A 19,679-nucleotide genomic window follows, 5' to 3' on the forward strand; every position below is an offset into this window, starting at 1 on the left:
AATCATAAAAGCTTACACACACAAATTAGATGGGCTGTGAATACAGACATGGAAACAGATGCAGATTCTTTCTGAAGTTTTCTCTGTCAGGGTTCCTTCACTTCTCAATCTCTTCTGGGGAAACCAGCATGACTGTGTCAATCAAAGTGAAATTTCTTGATGGTTTGTGTTGGTGACTCCATGAATGTCAGGAGTGTGGAAGTGTTAGACTGGCAGCTTCAAAGTAGTCTCCATAGTACTCATCAAGAAAGACCCAGTGCATCTTTTTGGTCAGTTTGATTTTTCTGTGCTCTTCTGTATCTATTCATTATTTCATTTCCCTTGTTTTAGACACTTCATAAGGCAAGCAGAATTTGATATGGTTTAAGGCCTTGATTTATCTAAAACTTCTCAAGATCATCCTTAGTTATAATGAGAAGGTCTTTATTTTCTTGGGTGGAAGTAAATGATGTGCTTTTACTTTATTTGCAAAATGATATCAAAGCATCTGTACATGGCAGTAGGCTGAAGTCAAGCTCACAAGTAGGTGAGGTTTCCTTTGTTATAATTACTTTTCACATTACAAAATAATGCATAATTTTAAAAATTCAAGCTATCAAATATATAAGAATAGTTTTAAAAAGGAGGGAATATCCACGATCATTAGAAACTTGAACATCATTTCGTGTTTATTAGCCACTTGTGAAGGTGTGGATAACATTTACAAAAAGAGTAACATACTAACTTGTTTCATATCCTTATTTTTACTTAACAGAATATTTAAGCTATTGTTTCCTATCAACATCAATGCTATGGCTCTACTTCATTCTTTTAAAAAATAACATGGTATTATGTAGTATAGAGGTTACATTATTTAACCATGACTCTATTGATGGACATTATGCTGCAACTATAGAACATACAGAACAGTCTTATACCCACATTTTTGCACACACATAGCTACAGGATACGTTCTTAGAAGTGGAGTTGCTAGGTCAGATGATAAATGTGTTTTTTTCTGACTGCTGTTGCCAAATTGTCTTACAGAGGAGTTGTACCAATTTACACCCTCACTAACTATGAATAAGAATGCCTACTTTCCTTGTTGCCCTCTAATACAGCATTCTAAAGAACTTTTGGGTCTTTGCCAACCAACTAAGTGAAAAACGGTTACCCTGCAGTTGAGTCTGCATTTGAAAAATGGTATTTCATTGTGGTTTGATTTGCATTTCTTCAACTATTCCTTTTGCAGTTAATCATACACTTATGTCTTTTGCTCATTTTTTCAGTGATTTTTTTTTTCTTATTTGTAAGAACGGTTTGTTCGTTAAGAAAACTAATGCATTGTTATATTTCTTGCAAACAAATTCACTCAGTTCATTGTTCAACATTTGAATTTGCTTATGGTATTTTTACAATGCTAAAATTTTTAATTTTATGAGCTGAAATTTATGACTCTTCTATGGTGTCTCATTTCATATCATGCTCAAAAAGCATTCTCACCATCGCAATTATAAAAACAAAGTTTTCTGTGCTTATTTTATTTTAAATGTTTAGTTATTTAATCTACCTGGAAATGTTTTAGACATAAGGATTGAGGTAAGGATCTAATTTAATATTTTCCAAAACCTAAACCATTTATAATATTTTACCCCACCCATGATTTATCATATATCAGAATCCCTTGTGTAGCTCAGTCTATTTATTAAACTTATTCTGTTCAGCTTTTTGGCCTGCTTATTCATATTTCAGAACCAAATTCTCTTGGTTATTGTAGTTGTATAATATATGTAAATATATTGAAATATCTCTCTCATTTTTCAACTTTCTTTTGGTATTTTCTAACTATTCTTTCATGCTTATTTTATCATGAAATCTTTAGAATCAACTTGGGCAGTCACAAAAAAATTAATATCTTGTTGATAGCATGATGAAGATTGTACTACTTGATCTATTTATAGATCAATTTAGGGAAAATCAAAACTTTAAAAAAAAAAATCAAGGCTTCTTACCAATCCCCATAAAATAATGTCTTTCTTTTTGTTAAATTATTCATGTATGGCCCTCACAATCATTTTTAAGTTTTCTTCACATAGATCTTATACATTTCCCAAGTTTATTCCTATGTATTTTATAGATTTAGTTTATATTGCAAAGGAAATATCTTCTTCAAGTATATATTCTATGTGATTTTGTATGTAGAAAAGCTATTGATTTTTGTGTGTGATTTCAGATTATCCTTAAGTTTCTTAGGTTTAATATGTTTTCCTTGGATGTTCGAGACTCAGTCTTCTATGAATAAATGATAAATTTGGCTCCTTCTTTCCAATTTCTATACCTCTCATTTCTCTTGTCTGATTTCTCTGACTCCTTTCTCCAGAAAAGAAAATAAGAGTGATGTATTTATGATAGCTTTTGCCACTGAGAAACATTAAGCTTTTATGTAGGAAAAATCTGTCAATTCTTCTGTAGCTTCTGAGTTTCATGTCTTGTTTCAGAAGATCGTTCCCATCCCCCACAGGCTAAAGACAGACTGCATATTTTCTTCTAATATTTATAGTTTTCATTTTACATTTACATCTTTAATCCATCTGGAATTTATTTCTATATATTGCAGGAGATAAAAATCTAACTTTATTTTTTCCAGATGGATTGCAAAATTTCCCAACATCATTTGTAAAATTGGTCAGCCTTTCCTCACTGGTTTGAAATGCCACTTTAATCATATTCTAAATAGATCAGTTTTATTTTTTAAACCAGAGCTTAAAAACCATAAAGGAAATGAATTGCAGTAGAGAACAAAGACATGAAAAACCAGCAAAAAAATCCACATTAAGGTAAAGTTGTGCACACACTATTTAATACATATAATAAAATACAAAGGCCACTCATAGCAAAATAGTATAAATATGAATACTGCAGAGAAAATATTCTTAAATGGTATTCTAGTAAGAAAGAGTCAGAGGATGAAATAGATACACATAAAATACAAGACCATAGCAGTTAATTATTCAAACATTGTTTAAAGTTACTCCCTGCATATGGAAACTTATTTGAAGCCTCAAAGCTGTAAACATCCTCCAGCTGCCTAGTTTAACCCCAAATCAGATGTTTCTGAGAGCAAATCAGAATGTCCAGTAAGTAAAAAGCAGTCTGAAATTAGAAAAAAGAATAACAATCCCCTTTTTTTCTTGTAATTCAAGACTGTTTGGTTTTTCATTTGCGTCGCTGTAGTATACGTCACCATCCCTCTTTCTTGGCATTGGAGGAGGGCTACAGTGGACAGATGCCTGACATTTGCAATTCTTTCTCTCTTTTAACAGGAAAAGTTGGTTAAGAATTATCAAGAATCAAATGCCAAACATTATTACATTCAACTCTGAAAGATGCATAGAAATCTTAAAGCATGTGCACCTACAAATGCATGCCTTTCCAGAGCTTTGAAAATGTTCAATTAAATAATGAGTTTAATGAGTTAGCAATTAGTATTATAATAGTGAACCCTGATATTCCTTGGCCATATCTATATGGTTCTATGAGGCCTGAAGTGCTATTTGTTAGTGGAACTACAACACAGCCAAGAGAAAATTTGTATCAGACTCTTCACTGGAAGATTATAAAGAATATTATTGGCCAATTCAAAATTTTAGTTTATTATGCTGTTGAAGCAGCTCAAATAAAAATTAAAAGAATAATCAAAGATAAGGATAGTTTACTACTATTACTATGTCAAGTCATGTCCTCTGAGAGTCGTCTAGTAAGGGCAAAGGAAACCCACAAGATGATGGTGAGGTGTGTTTACGCACAGTATCATTGAAACATGCACATTGTGTTTTCTTTCACAAGTGGAATGACATGTTTTTAGGAAGGACATTTGACTGAGCTTTAATCAAGCATTAAATAACAACTATGGCAATAATAATAACAGCACCAACAACCTCAAATAAGCCACTTTCTTCAGGGGTCGGGGACTGACCTGCTGTGTGTCTGGGGGAGGGGTTATGATAGAGAGGATGACTTGCATCACATTATACAGGTGTTGTGAGTCAGTTATCTTATTACAAATAAAATGTAAACAAGTCCCAGGGTGTCCACACATGGGAGGTAATGGATGTTCTAGCCACTTTATAACACACACTTCGATGTTTTGAAACATTACGGTATTTAGCAGTCTACATTAAAAACGACAATTAACTGAATAAATTTGTAATATTTAATCAGGAGTCTTAGGAATGGCTAATATATAACCTAGGTTTAGAGCTTTCTTTCAAATAAACTAAGCAAATGCAGATTGTTTTTTCCTACTATAAAAGCAGCCAGTCTAAGAGAGTGGGAGTACTGGCAGCTAGGTTAACAAATGCTGCCCCAAGCAGATTTTCCTGGAAAACCTTGCAGAACCTGGGTCTATTTTTGCCACTATTATTTGCCAAGATGGTCCTGGGTGCTCTTTGACTTCCTGACCCTCTAAATAAAGCTAGACTTTGGACAGGCTTTTTATTTCTCAAGCCCACGAGGAGTGCTAATTACAAAATACTTTAATTTAAACACTAGAAACTCATTCACGAAGCCAAGCCAAGTCTGAGATTTGAAAGCATTTAAAAATATCCTTGCAACAGCCGTACTACTTTATACTTTATCTATTTTTAGGGCCTCAGTGTTTGTTTTGCTGGGAGAAAAAAATTAAAACATGAAAAGTATGCCATGAGCAAATCTGCAATAATAAGCAGCACATACATGTTGTGGAAGAAAATATTCAACATAAAGCAGTCAACATAAAAACAGATTCTGCTGAGGCATTTTTATAAATAGCAGTTATTATTTTGCTTTCAACTGCTGAGCACTTTAAATAACATGCCCTTAAAAGTTGTCAAGTGCTTTACTTCATATACATATAATTTCTTGATCTTAACTTTCATAAAATTATTATGGAAAATCATAAATGTATTCCATTAGTTCCATGTGTCATTTTATAGTCATTATATTGTTAAAATTAGAAGCACAAGGAAGAAAGAAATAAAAACATATGACAATGGCGCTGAAGAAGCCATTTATGAGAAAATATGCATGACTCTGTATAAAAACAGAATTTGTGTATAAAAGTTTGTAGAAAATATTTCTAATAGGTATCATCTCACCCAGAGAGTTACAGATAAAATCGTCCCAACTGGTTGTCATACCAAATTAAGAGCATACCCCACCTTAAATGTCCCTTTGAATTCTCGAGTATACTAATCCGGGGGAATTAGGTTTTGAACCTAAAACAACAGTTTTGGAACTGCTTGCATCATGTAATTACTGCTATACACCCGAGCAAATTTTCACACTGTATCTTTAAAGGCAAAAATCACTTTAAAAGGTTCTGAATCACCTCCATCTGGAAAGTATAGAGGTATGTAAAGGAAAAGTATGGCTATTTCAATACTGGGAAAATGAAGTCTTAATACAAGAAAATAAAGCGAATTGCCTGATTCCCACAACGGGGTAGCACATTCCGACTCCCGTCACTCCACAAGGGCTGTTGGCCCTGGGTGGGGCTGATGCAAGCCTCCATCACCATGTTCCCTGAGACCAAAGGCCACCTCCAATAGTGGCGGTTCAGAGAAGCTGCAGCTTTGTTCGCTACTGCTGGCAGACACCAGAAACCATGGTAACACTTATAGGGCCCGAAACACCTTTATTCACCGCTTCAGAGCTTCCCTGCATCAGCCCACGTGATTCAGCTTGGCAATATTGAAAATGGTAAAGTAGGGTTCAGAAAAATACTGACGAACAGTGCAAATCATGTCCAGAGTAGAAATTGTGACTTTGCTAGCATTGCACCAGTATTTCCTGCCTTGCAACCAGTAGATATGTAACCAAAATGACTTGCTGTGAATTTTGTAGCACCCAAGCCAAAAGCAATAAAATCTCTGTAAGAGCATATGCGCCATGGCAGAATGCAACATCAGCCCAGAAAAATGATTTTCCTGGAAAGGCCTGTGCAGCGATGAATAAGGCTCTCTATGATACGGAAGCTGGGCAGAGATTTTCGCTGCTTCCAGCCCACAGTGAGGTAATTTTAAAGGCACTTTTCCCTTCATTTGTTCTGCATTCACTGAATGTACATTTTTTGATGTCAGAGGGACATTGCAGAAAAGATCAGACGAAATAGTCTGACAATGGAGCCAAAGTTCAAAGCTTCTCTATTTTCAGGTAACAGCCGCGACAGTTCGTCTGCACTAAATCTTTCGAGGGCATGTCACTGTAACCCCTTCCACAGCTTTTCAAACAGTTCAAGACAAACAAATCACTTAGTCGTTGAACAACTATAACATCTGATACCATCACACAGAAGTTGTAGCAATAGTCACTAATCAAAGTTCCTTCTATTCAGTTGAAAAAAGAAAATTCCTCAGCTTTGGTTTAAGATCACCTTTTTATGCTGTTCTTTTGAAAATTATTATATGCCAAGGCTGGGGGAGAAGGAGGATCCTCCCTATAAGAAGAACCAGGGAGTCAGGTTCTAGCCGCAGACCCCTGTCAATCAACAACTAAGGGGTGGGTTGGGAACCGTCGGTGACTGGGGAGCCCCGCAAAGGAATAGCCAGGCCCTCCTTAGACTCGCTCTGCCAGTCCCGCGGAGAGGACCCACTCTCAGAGGTCTGTCCCCGGCAACCATGTTCTCCTTTCGGGCCTTCTGACTGACTTCTCAATGAAGCACGGACTGCCAATGCCAGCACCACCAAGCGGTAGAGTTGCAACACCACCACGAGGAAGTTCTTCACTGCAAAGAACACCAGCATCTGATTGATCACTTTGAAATAGGTCATCAGTATGAGACGCACCACAAGGAAGGGGCCATCTTGTATGAAGACGCTGATTCCGATGTTCCACAGATCCGCACTGTACTGGCAAAAGAACAGGCTGGGGAATCCCCTCTCTGTCACAGACACGGGGCAAACGACGTTCTGTACTGAAAACACAGGACAGACTAGTTACTATCTCTCTTGGAAGTGTAGACATATGAGACAATGACATGGGGACAAGTCATTAACAATGGGGACTGTGCTAGTAATAATTCTGTGAATACAGAATGGAAATGAAATGGAATGATCCCGTGATTTAATTCTGAGTGGAACAAGTGAAAACACCTTGCCCTGTGACTTGCATCCAAATAGAAAATGTAAGATCATCTAGTCCTCAACCTGGGCAAAGCACCACATGAAATAGATTCTAGGAGCCAGGCATGGTTACAAGTGCTCATAGCTCAAGCTCCTTGTGAGGCTGAAGCTGCACCACAGGGGGGGAATAAAAAATAAAGGAAGCTGCCATTGTGATCCTGGGATCCACAGTGTAAGGAAGACTCACAGTTACATGCTCACAGCCTCAAGTCAGAGAGCATGACTGCCTCATTTTCCAGCAGTGAGTTGCTGGCGGGGTCACTAAGCCTTCCCGTGCCACAGTTTCTTCCTTTGAAAACTGGGATAACAATCATATCAGTGAGGAGAGGGGTCCCTATTCATTGGCTCATTTTGTTTCCATTAGAATAACAGCCCTGCCTCCTGTCCACTTTTTCCCTGTCCACGTGATCTTCCCGTTAGGATCACGAATGATTTGCTTGATCGATAAGCTTGAGAAACGGAGCAAAGTGTACGTGGCTCTGATCATTCTATATACTCTTTTTAGGATCTACCTGTTTGTTGGTTTACACACTCAAGCATGTGTGCAAAGTGTGCTGTGAAAATTCAAGTGCTTATATTCAAATTCAAACTGAATTCATATTAAACATATTTTTCAAATGATGGAGGAAAAAAACCTGAATAAATGCCATTGTTATTTTATTTTGTCTTAATTCCTTGTGCTTTGTTTCACAGTTTACAAGAAAGACTGGATATAATTACTGATTTTCCAGTTAAACAAAAGGAGGTCCAATCAACAGAAGAACCTTTTGTCTTAATTTCTCAAATGTAAATTTAATTCAGGGTCAAGGGCAGAAAATAATCCTTTTATAATAATGAAGCCTTCCATTTGGAGTTTTCAAACAAAGAATGCCATCGTCTACTGGAGCCTGCAAATATTATGAAGCTGCTTTGATATGGATAAACATAATGTACTATTTGTTGGAAAATACAATAATGATTTAGTCAGAAGTAACATTTGGTCTTTGTTTTTCAAACAGCTGCATAACATTATCACCCCTGAAAGTTTACAAAATGTCCTTCTTAAATACAAATTTTCTTAGCAAGGCAACAAACCACAAGATATGGGAGGGTGAGGATTGGCAGGGTGAAAGACAAAAGAGAAACCAAGGTTATATCAATGGTAGCCTTTCCTAAGAAATGAGGGCCAGGAAATGGCTCCCAAAGGACCTTCTAAAGGTATTAACTCAATATCTAATGTGATGGCACCTAATATTCTATAAGTGGATACCAACTGGACCAATGAGTCCAGACCATACCTTTCAGGGCTCATTATGACAAAAATCTGTGTGTGTGTGTGTGTGTGTGTGTGTTATTAGCATAGATTTGTTTGTAATTATTAATAAGTGATTCCATTTTTGGTATTCCTTAAAAGCTACAGCAAGTTTTCCCATCTATTTCAAATTGTTAATAATTTCAACAAGTGGATGCTATGTTTAAAATGGCCTCAGACCTCTGAGTCTACAAAAGTGAACCAAAAAAGGAGAAAAAAGTTAAATATCCCTGTCCTAAGGATTAATTCTAATCCTGAGGCCAGCAAGTAAGGTGTCATAAATAAACAAGTTGGGCTAAGGAAAATGTAATTATTAATTTCTAGAATTTCTTTGTAGTAAAGTGACATCCAGGAGAGTTCTCAAATCAAAATTCTAGGGTTCCAAGAAGTTTTCAGATGACTCCAGATCAACAATGCTCAATTGAACTTTCTGTGATGGTAGAAGTGTCCCATATTACTGCTGTCCAATATGGTAGCCATTTGTGGCAACTGCGCAGTTGAAATGTGGCCAGTATGACTGAGGAATTGGACTTTTAATGTTTTACATTTTTAATTAATTTCAGTTTAAAGAGCCATGTGTGGTTGGTGGTCCCCTGTTGGACAATGAAGCCCTAGATTATTGCTAGTATGAAATGCCTGGGAAAGAGATTACTTCTTGCAAAATCTTAGGGATTTATGTTTTTATTAAAATAAGACCAATGGGATTCCAAGGACCACCAATGAGGACAATTTTAACTGCTCCTATGCCTTCTGAAGTTCTAATACATGGGTCTGGAAAAAGAATGAAAATTACTTCTTATAAATAATAAGAGATAAAACATTTATGGCAGCAACTTGCTAAGCAAAGTGTATATTACTGAGTCATGACAAGAATCTTCAATCCTAGTGACTATGATTATCATCCCTATTTCATGGATGAAAGAAAGCTGAGACACAGAGGTATCACCTGGTTTGCAGGAAGTCTTATAAATCATAACTGATGGAACTGTTGTTTGAAGTAAATATAATGCTGTGCAATTATCTGCTCTGCTATCTTAAGCTTACCATGTACCACAGTGGATCCACTCTTCTTGGCTTACTAAGTTTCAATCTACTTTCCTTCTAAGCTGAACTAGAACTAACACTGGGATATAGACATGATAATCCTTTCACTTGCCTTCTTAGTTTTAGTATAATTGATAATCAAGAGGTGTAATTTTCTGGTTTTTTGCACAAACATCAGGATACTTACCTGCCAGGTCAAGTGGAAACTGCAGCATGCTCCAAGTCCATATAACAAGGATGGCATAGACTAGTGCAGGGCTATTCCTAGAATACAGACAAAATTTTAAATTTGTAATAAAAAGTATGATCACACGCAGAAGAGAAAAATCTTCTCAGCCCATGTTTTTAGTATATTCCTAATAAACCTCTTGTGGCCAAAATATCTTGGTGATTTAATATATCAAGGAAAAAAATCCTTACCTGATAATAATGGAATAATGAAGAAGTGAAAAATAAGTAATCTGAGACTTAAAACCCAACATATGCATGAATTATGACAAAACCTTTGGTCCCATATTGCTGTCTTTAGTTTTATAAAATTATGGAAATATTATGGGAGAGAAATGATAGGGAGGAAAATATAGATATTGACATGGATATTCAAATGACTGATTTCAAGGAATGTCAGCAGGGGAATTAATAATTATTCTAAGAAACCAGGGATCTAATTGAAAAGACATTTCATAAGAGCTAAAGGATGCTTAAACACTAAAAGCTCAACATTGAAAGAAAATTGTCATTAGACAGGAAAGAGGTAAGGAGATAAATCCAATAAACAAAGATTTATACCAGATAGGAGGACGTAAGGCAAGTAATAAGCCTGTTTCATTCACCACTGTATCCTTAGTGCCTAGAACAGGGCTTGATGGATACAACATATATTTGTGGAAGGAATGGTTAAATGCACTAAAGAAGGGTCTATATGCAGACAAATATAGAAATGTCTTAGACCTAGGAAAATGGTCATGAAGGCTAAAATCAGAAAGAATAGAGGTTACAGAAATGCAAAGGATATTAAAAAGGGTCACATTTATTTTTAGCAAAGATAGAAAGGAAGTCATCAATTTGAGCTTGGTGGCATAATAATAGATTTTGTTTCCATCTTCTGTCAAAAGAGATTTTCAGATTGAAGAGGTCTGAAAAGCATTAAAGATGAGTAATTGAAACCAAAAGAAATGAGGTGATTGTAAGGGATATCTTTAAATGCTTCAAGTGTAGAGGCATTAAATGCAAAATTAAATCTCAAAACTCTGAGAGAATTTGTAAATGAGATTTCTAAACCATCATTATCTGTCTTGGCAGTTAATGGTGGAGACAAGGTTGGTGATAAAAAAATAAAGTCTCAACTTTCAAAATGAAACAGAAATATGTCTAAAAGTACAAAAGGCACATTTACCATTAATCTCGGGTTAGATTATATAGATGATTCTTTGAAAGATTTCTGAGAGCCCTTTTAGAAGAAGACAGTTATTACGAAGCATCAGCACAGGTTCTCTGAGAAAAATTGCACTCAACTAAACTTAGTTCTTCCTTTGAAAAAAATACAGTTAGGATTACCAAGCAGGTAATGTTATGTAAATCGATGACAGACATTCAGATTAAAACAAGGCTTCTGAAAAAGTCTCCCATAGTGTTCTCATTAACAAAATTAACAAATATTCCAGGTGTGAATACTGTTAGGTAGATTCCTGTGTAAATGGCTCCCCACAGGGGGACTCTCCAATGGGTTGCTGAAGGCTGTGCTTTTGATTCTTTTCTACTTCACATTTTATCATGACTTGGTTGACATTGATGGAAGGCTTCTCATATGCACATATGGCATGGAGCGTGGATAGAAAACCAGTACCCTGGAAGACACAATCAGGATTCCAAAAGAGGTAACTAGATGACCTAGATTAGAATAGAATTGGAAAGAAGAGATAGCATTTCACAGCAGTAGCCATAAAACAGGGCTCAAAGATTTTCCCTTACTATTATCTAATTATGAGTCCACAGTATGACATGATTTATGATTTACCAAAATCAAATAAACTTATAGGTTGCTTCACAAGAAATATAAAGCCTAAAATTTTAAGTGGAAATGCCTTGGGAATGCAGACTATAACTTTTCTCTCTTTACACGGTCAATGTCTATACACAACAGATCTTCAATAAGTGCCTGAATTTTTAAATAATATTATGGACAGTTTCTGATTTCAGACATCCATGCCAGGCAGTTTTCTAAATGCTTAACTCTATGTTCATACTTAATTCTCATACCAGCTCAACAAAGTAGACACAATTGTTATCTTGTTATTTTATCAAGGAGGTAAAAGAGAGTTGAGGAAATGTGTCCAAAATAATGTAGTTATGAATGTTGAGAGCAGAAATCAAAACTAGACAGCTGATTTCAGCATTTACTCCTTTGATCATTACATTATATTATTTCCATGAATGAAATGGAAACTTTTAGCTCTGCTCTATTCTACAAGGTTCAGAACATACCTGAAATATTATGTGTGGTGCTTAATGTATTAGAAGAAACATTTATGAAGTTTCTTGTACCAAAGGGGAAGAACCAGAATGGTAAAGAATTCAGAGTCATGATCTATGTGAGATAGTTCAAGAAACTGAAAACTAGAGAAAATTCCTTAGAAGTTTTATTTCCTATGTTTAAGGACTATAATGTGGAAAAGGAATGAAACATTTCTTTTGACTTGAGATGGCCAATTCAGGCTCAAAGGATTTCAGTTGCAACTGTGAGAATTCAAATTTCATCCTAATAGAGGAAAGTAGTTTCTAATAATATTACCTCAAAATAGAACAAGTTGCCACTTGGGGTTAGTATTTCTTCTATTAGTGTAATTTTTCAACAGAGCTTGCAGAAAAAGTTGTTGAGGATATTTTGGCGAGGTTTTTTCAACAGATGCAAACAAAATTTTTCACAACATCTTTTGAAGTTTCATCTAATCCCAAACTTCAATAATTCTTCCAAAAACTATGTGCAATTTGCCTGCAAGGCAGTAGAAAGCAGTGGCAAAGCAGGGGGCTGTGGTGCCAAGTGACCAGAGTTCTAACACCAACTCCAACTCTCATTAAAGAAATAGGATGTGAGACTCTAATTCCAGATTGATCAGTTATTAGTTATATGAATATGAGTAACTAGTTTAACATCTGTATGCTTTAGTTTACCCATTTACATTATGAGGAAGACAATAATAATAATTGGATTATATAATAATTTTATTCAGTATATTATTTAAGCATGTTAAACATATAAAGCTCTTAGAACAGCATGTGACACAAGCTATTATGGTAGATCACTACAAATTAGTTATTTTTGGTTTCATGTCATCTTGAGACTTTATTTGCCTCTCCTGACATGTTTTTGCTTATAAAATGGTGATAATAAGAATATTTACATCATAGTGTGAATGTAAATGCAAAATAACTTACTGAATTAAAGCATTTAAGACTTCTTAGCACACAACAAGTGATAAATAAACATTACATAATTGTAGCAGTAGTAATTTTACTAGTATGTCAGTATGCTTCTTAAAATCTTTGTATATTATTCATCATCCTACAAAATAGGGATAAATGATATACTAACCCTAGCCCTACATAAATTCAACTTTAACCATGCAATAATGAATGCACATTTTTGCATATGCATATATTATCTATGCACACACAAAATATGGAAGAATGTGGGTGTTGAAAAACATACTAGTAAAATTATCAAACACAATTTTGGAAAAGTAGGTCAGAAAATTTTTAAAGCAGGCAAATATGAATTATTAGATCAGACAGTAAAAATTCTCAGGAAGGTTAAATGTTAGAATGTAAATAAATCATGGAGATTAATGGCAAACACTCAAGATCTGCAAAGGAATTTTGGGTGGATTTATTCACCACTGTCCCATGTGTATAATCTGCCTTCACAAATGTCAACTGAGAAGCATGTAAGGAGACAATGAACTTGATTCAGAGAGAGACAAAAAAACTTGGGAAGTTTAATTATTAACATTAGTATCACTTTTCTATTTGAAAAACTAGTAAGATAAAAGACTGGCATTTGGTGTATCAGCACACCCAATCTGGTGGTTAAAAATAAAAATAAAAAGTCATATTTTGCCAATTTGCTTAGCTATTTCTTTTTCTAAAAAAAAATTTTATTATACTTTAAGTTCTAGGGTACATGTGCACAATGTGCAGGTTAGTTACATATGCATACATGTGCCACGTTGGTGTGCTGCACCCATTAACTCATCATTTACATTAGGTATATCTCCTAATGCTATCCCTCCTCCCTCCCCCCACCCCATGACAGGCCTCAGTGTATGATGTTCTCCTTCCTGTGTCCAAGTGTTCTCATTGTTCAATTCCCACCTATGAGTGAGAACATGTGGTGTTTGGTTTTCTGTTCTTGCAATAGTTTGCTGAGAATGATGGTTTCCAGTTGACTGTAAACTAGTTCAACCATTGTGGAAGACAGTGTGGCAATTCCTCAAGGATCTAGAACTAGAAATACCATTTGACCCAGCCATCCCATTAGTGGGCATACCCCCAGAGGATTATAAATCATGCTGCTATAAAGACACGTGCACATGTATGTTTATTGCAGCACTATTCACAATAGCAAAGACTTGGAACCAACCCAAATGTCCATCAATGACAGACTGGATGAAGAAAATGTGGCACATATACACCATGGAATACTATGCAGCCATAAAAAAGGATGAGTTCATGTCCTTTGTAGGGGCTATTTCTTTTTGGAAGTGTAAATATTCCTGTAGAAAAGAGACAATCAGCAGATAGAATTCATCTAGTTTTTTTTTTTTTTAAAGAAAATGACAAATACCATCAGAAAAGGAAAAAATGATAGAAAGGAAGAAAAAAATGAAGTATTAACCTATCCTAGAAGAAATATTTCACCATTTCTTCCAGGTGAAAGACAGATTAGCCTCAACTCTGCAAAATAAAAGTAAAACACAATGTAAACATAAGAAGAGTTTCCTTTGTATGGTCAAGTATTCACAGGGAAATGTTAGTAATGCTGTGAGAATAGAATTCTTTTTAATACATGATTTATTAATGTGTTGGGGGGAAAAAAAGACTGCACAAAGTGATCTCCAAAGGTGTAAATGGCCAGGGAACTCTCCGTGGCAATGATGTTGAAATTCTGACTTGTGAAAATGTTGGAAGGTGGCTGTAGTGAAATGAAAAGGTCAGCAAATAATTTCCCCAACAAACATGTATAATATTAAAAAATTGTCAAAAAACAACCATCAGGACTCTCAAAATCAACCAAAGTCAAACAACAAATTAAGTAACATTTATTCATGAAAAGCTGACCAAGCTTCAGGTAAGAACAGTGAGAATCTGAAGGATTCTTACCCACAGATACTCATTCCCCTATCCCCAGCTTGGCTATTTTTTTTTCTTTTAACTGTACTGAATGAAGTTAAACAGATGAGGAAGAATTTATTCAAGACTATTGAAATACAAGAGAAAGATTAAACTCAACTCTGCTAAAACAAAAAGTAGGAGAGTTTTCAAGAACTGGGGTGACCTACTGGAAAAGTACTGGAGAATGTTAGGATGGAGGTTGGTCAATTTGATTAGGCCACTTGTGTTTGGTAATTGGCACTTTTCAAAGTTAGGATCCTACACTCTCACAGAGGCTGGGAGATAGGGGCTCCATCTTTCTTTAAGACTGCATTTTAAATAGATGGCTCCCAGGTCCTTGAGAAAGATATTGTTGGTTTGCAAACCGGCAAGAGGCTGGGAAATTTACATTTCAAAGAGGCAGAAACAGAATTTATGATATCAAGTTTCTTAACGTAAATGCTGTATGAAAAGATAAATTAGGGACTTATAGTCAGAAAAAAAAAACTAAGTTAATTCAAGTTGTGGGAATGCTAACACCATATTGACCAGTTAAAGTGGTAATTTTACCAGTGATGGCTTCGGAGTGGAGTATGAAATCTCACACTCAGTGGTGTGGTCAATAGAAGTAACAAATTTGATTGGAAATATTTTAAAAATATGTAGCTTGTTACTTTGAGACTGCAATCCCATTTGGAGTGTAATGAACTAACTTTAAATTTAATAGAGAGATTCTTAAAATGAGAGCTATAGAAGGGCTAGATGAGTACTCCTGTAGGCCTGGCTGACTGAAAAACTGCAGGCGTGTTCAGGGAAGGCCAAAGAGGGCCCAGTGGGAATCAAAAGCTGAGGCAGACATGAAAACATCTTGAACTGTAAATGTGCTATCTGCTCCATGCACAGATCATCAAAGAATGGAAGTCATAAGGGCTCACAGTATTTGATTCCAATCTGCCCAAGTTATTGACTGACCAAAAACGTAGCTATAGGTGTGACCACTAAGATGTCGAACTAAAAATAAAACTAGGTATTTTTTAAAAATCTGAGACATCAGGGACTACAATCCAAGGAGAGATACATTCCTCCAATTAAGAAAACAGATGCTTCAAAATGAGAAGCCTCAGCTGGTGGCAGTGGTGGGGAGCCTGAAGATAACATATTGTTAGAATATATTATCCAAAATGCCCAGTTCTCAACAAAGGAAGTATGTGATAAATAAAAGAAAAAAATCCAGAAACATCTAACTTACAATTAAGAGGGAAAACACAACAGTAGAAACTGTCTCTACTGAGGTCCAGACATTGGAGTTAGCAGAAAAATATTTCAAAGCAACTATTATAAATATGTTCAAAGAATGAAAGAAAACTAAGTTTGATTGGTTAAAGAAAAGTCTCATGGCAATGACTCAACAAGTGAGTAAATAAAGATACAGAAACTACGAAAATGATTAAATAGAAACTCTAGAATTGAAAATATGCAAACTAAAGTGAAAATTTCAATAACCTCTACAATTGGACTCTACATCTGGATTTGACATGGCAGAAAAAAAGAATCAGTGACCTAGAAGATAGATCAATAGAAATTATCTAATCTGAAAGACACAGAGTGAAAAAAGATTGAAGAAAAAACAGCAGAGCTTCAGAGACCCGTGGAACATAGTCAGTCATATATATTTTTAATAGGAAACCCAGAAGAAGAAAGATATAAAAGAGAGGAGAAAATATTTAGAGATATAGTGGCTGAAAATCTTGAGGAAAAACATAATTACAGGTATAAGAAGATCAATAAAGCCCTAGAATAAGTAGAAGCAAATATCCACACTTAGACATATCTCAAACTACAAAAAGCGAAAGAGGAAAAGAAAACATCAAGAGAAAATTGAGTCATGATGTACAGAGTAACAACAAATAAGTACAGTTGACCTTCGAGCAAAGTGGGGGTTAGTTAGGAGAACTGACCTCCCCACACACAGTTGAAAATCTCTGTATAATTTTGACTTTTCCAAAACTTAACTACTAATAGCATACTGCTGACTGGAAGTAATATCAATAACATAAACAGTCAATTAACACATATTTTATATGTTACATGTATTACACACTATATTTTTATAATAAAGTAAGCTACAGAAAAGAAAATGTTATTTAGAAAATCATAAGGAAGAGGAAATGTATTTACTATTCATTAGTAGAACTGAATCATCATAAAGCTCTGCATCTTCATTATCTTCACATTGAGTTGGCTGAGAAGGAGGAAGAAGAAGAGAGGCTGGCTGGTCTTGCTATCTCTGGGGTGGAAGAGGTGGAGGAGGTGGAGGAGGTGAAAGGAGAGGCCAGAGAGGCAGGCACACCCAATGTAAGTTTTATTTTTTAAAAATCTGCATATAAATTGACCCACACAGTTCATACTCATGTTGTTTGAAGGTCATCTATAATGGCTAACACTGATCAGAAACAATGAAGGCCAGTAGACAGTGAAATTATATATATGTGTATATATGTAAAATGGTGGATCTTTGTTTTTACTTATTATATGGTTTTGTTCATCTTCTTACACCCGTAAACTATGTTTTTCCTCAAATTATATATATATGAAAACCCTGTCAACCAATAATTCTTTATATAGCAAAACTATCCTTTAAACATGAAGGCAAAATAAGAACATTTTCAGATTAAAAAAAAAAACTTGGAGTATTTTTTACTACAGATTTGCCTTAGGAGAAACACTAAATAAAGTCTTTCAGGTTGAAAGGAAATTACACCACATAGTAACTGAAATACACATGGAGAAATGAAGTGCATGAAAATGATAAATGTATGGGAAATTAAAAGGAACATATAAATATACAGTTATAGAGACATTTTCTAATATCTTTTTAAAACATTAAAAGATTATATAGAACACTAATTATAACACTGGATTATTCGATTTATAACATACAAAGATATAATATATTTATAAAAACAATAGCAAAAAGGAAGAGGAGGAAACAGAGTTATCAGTAATGGAGCAAGTGGGGCAACAGTGCTATGACCAAATGGAGCCATATTGTTAGGCTTTATCAGAATTAAGTTAATTTTACCCTATAATAGAGTGTAAAATTTTTAAATGTATATTTTAATCCCTAGAGCATCTACTAATAAAATAATTCAAAAAATGTATACAGAAATTAACATCATTGACTTAAAAATGCTCATACAACCACCCCCACCAGAAAAACAAAACAGTAAAGGAGTAACACAGAAATAAAAAGGATGTGAGACATAGAAAAAAAACAAATAGTAAAATGGCAGCTATAAATCTAATCATATCGATAATTACATTAAATATTAATGGTCTAAACACAGTGTACCAGCTTCAATAGTGTCCCTTAAAATTCCATGTCTACCCGAGTCTCAGACTGTGACCTTGTTTAGAAATAGGGTCTTTGCAGATGTAATCAAGTTAAGATGAGGTCATATGGATTAGGGTGGGCCCTAATCCAATGACTAGTGTCTTTATAAAAAAAGGAAAATTTGGAGACACAGACAGACACACTGGGGTGAATGCCATGTGAAGAAAGGGAGAAATTGGAGTGATATATCAACAAACAACAGGACACCAAGAGTTGCTAGCAGCCACCAGAAACTAGGAGAGAAACATGAAGCAGATTTTTCTTCAGAGCCTCCAATAGGAACCAGCACCTTGATTTTGGATTCCTAGCATCTGGAACTGTGAGAGAAGAAATTTCTGTTGTTTTAAGCCACCATATTTGTGGTATTTTGCTATAATAGCCCTAGTAAACTAATGTAAACTTAAATCAAAAGACAAAAACTGTACTCAACTAGGGAGGAAAATGCAGGATCCAACTGTAAGCTGTTTATAAGGGACAGAATGTAGATACATATATACATATAATTTGAAAGTAAAAGAATAAGAAAAGATATCCCTATGCCAACATAAGAAAGCTGGAGTGCCTATATTTGTAGGAGACAAAATTGACTTTCAGAAAAGAAATATTACTAAAGAAAAAGTGATCATTCATGACAAAATGTTACTACATTGGAAAGATGTTAACAATTCAATTTTGCACACCTACATACACAGCCCCAAAATATATTAAGCAAAAACTGACAGTATTTGAAAGAGAAACAGACATTCCAACAATTAGAATGAAAGATTTCAGTGTTCTACTTTCAGGAAACAATAGAACAACTAGACACAAAATCAGTAAGGATACAGAAGACTTGAACAACGCTATCAACCAAGGTGATGTAACTAACATTTTATAGAACACTCCACCCAACACCAAGTAAAGACACATTCTTCTCAAGTACACATGGATCTCCAGATAGGCCATATAATAGACCATAAAGTAAGTCTCCATAAATTTAAAAATACTGAAACAATTTAAAGTAGATCCTCAGATGAAAGTAGAATTAAAGCAGAAAACAACAACAACAAACAGTCTAAGGGATCCCCATATATTTAGAAGTTAAACAGCCAACTTCTAAACAACCCATATAAAAAGAATGCCAGAATAAATTGGAAAATATTTTGAACTGCATTAAGCAACAAAAAAAGACATATCAAATTTATGGGGAGCTGGCAAAGCAGTGCTTACAGGAAAATTCATACTTTAAATGTCTATAGTAGAAAAGATGAAAGGTCTCAAATATAGTAGAAAATATGAAAGGTCAGTAATCAAAGTTTCCATCTGAAGAAATTAGAAAAAAAAAGAAGAGCAAATTAAATCCAAAGCAAGCATAAGGAAGGAAAAATTAAACATCAGAACAGAAACCCATGAGGTGGAAAACAGAATAACAATAGAGAAAATCAATAAAACCAAAGGCTGG

At 35.0% G+C, this 19,679-nt stretch overlaps 1 protein-coding gene across 1 annotated transcript in view; it reads right to left on the reverse strand.

The window, feature by feature from the left end:
* Positions 1 to 485: 485 nt before the first annotated feature.
* Positions 486 to 19,679, reverse strand: part of LOC105466173 (transmembrane protein 26) — a 50,139-nt gene continuing 30,945 nt past the window's right edge. Inside the window, exons 5-6 of the mRNA XM_011715159.3 lie at positions 9,662 to 9,738; positions 486 to 6,931 (exon numbers count right to left, since the gene is read on the reverse strand). Coding sequence (XP_011713461.2) covers positions 6,510 to 6,931; positions 9,662 to 9,738 — 499 coding nt within the window. The 3' untranslated portion in view covers positions 486 to 6,509. The remainder of the gene's footprint in view (positions 6,932 to 9,661; positions 9,739 to 19,679) is intronic.

Source organism: Macaca nemestrina, chromosome 9 (assembly GCF_043159975.1).
Source record: "Macaca nemestrina isolate mMacNem1 chromosome 9, mMacNem.hap1, whole genome shotgun sequence".
Taxonomy (NCBI): domain Eukaryota; kingdom Metazoa; phylum Chordata; class Mammalia; order Primates; family Cercopithecidae; genus Macaca; species Macaca nemestrina.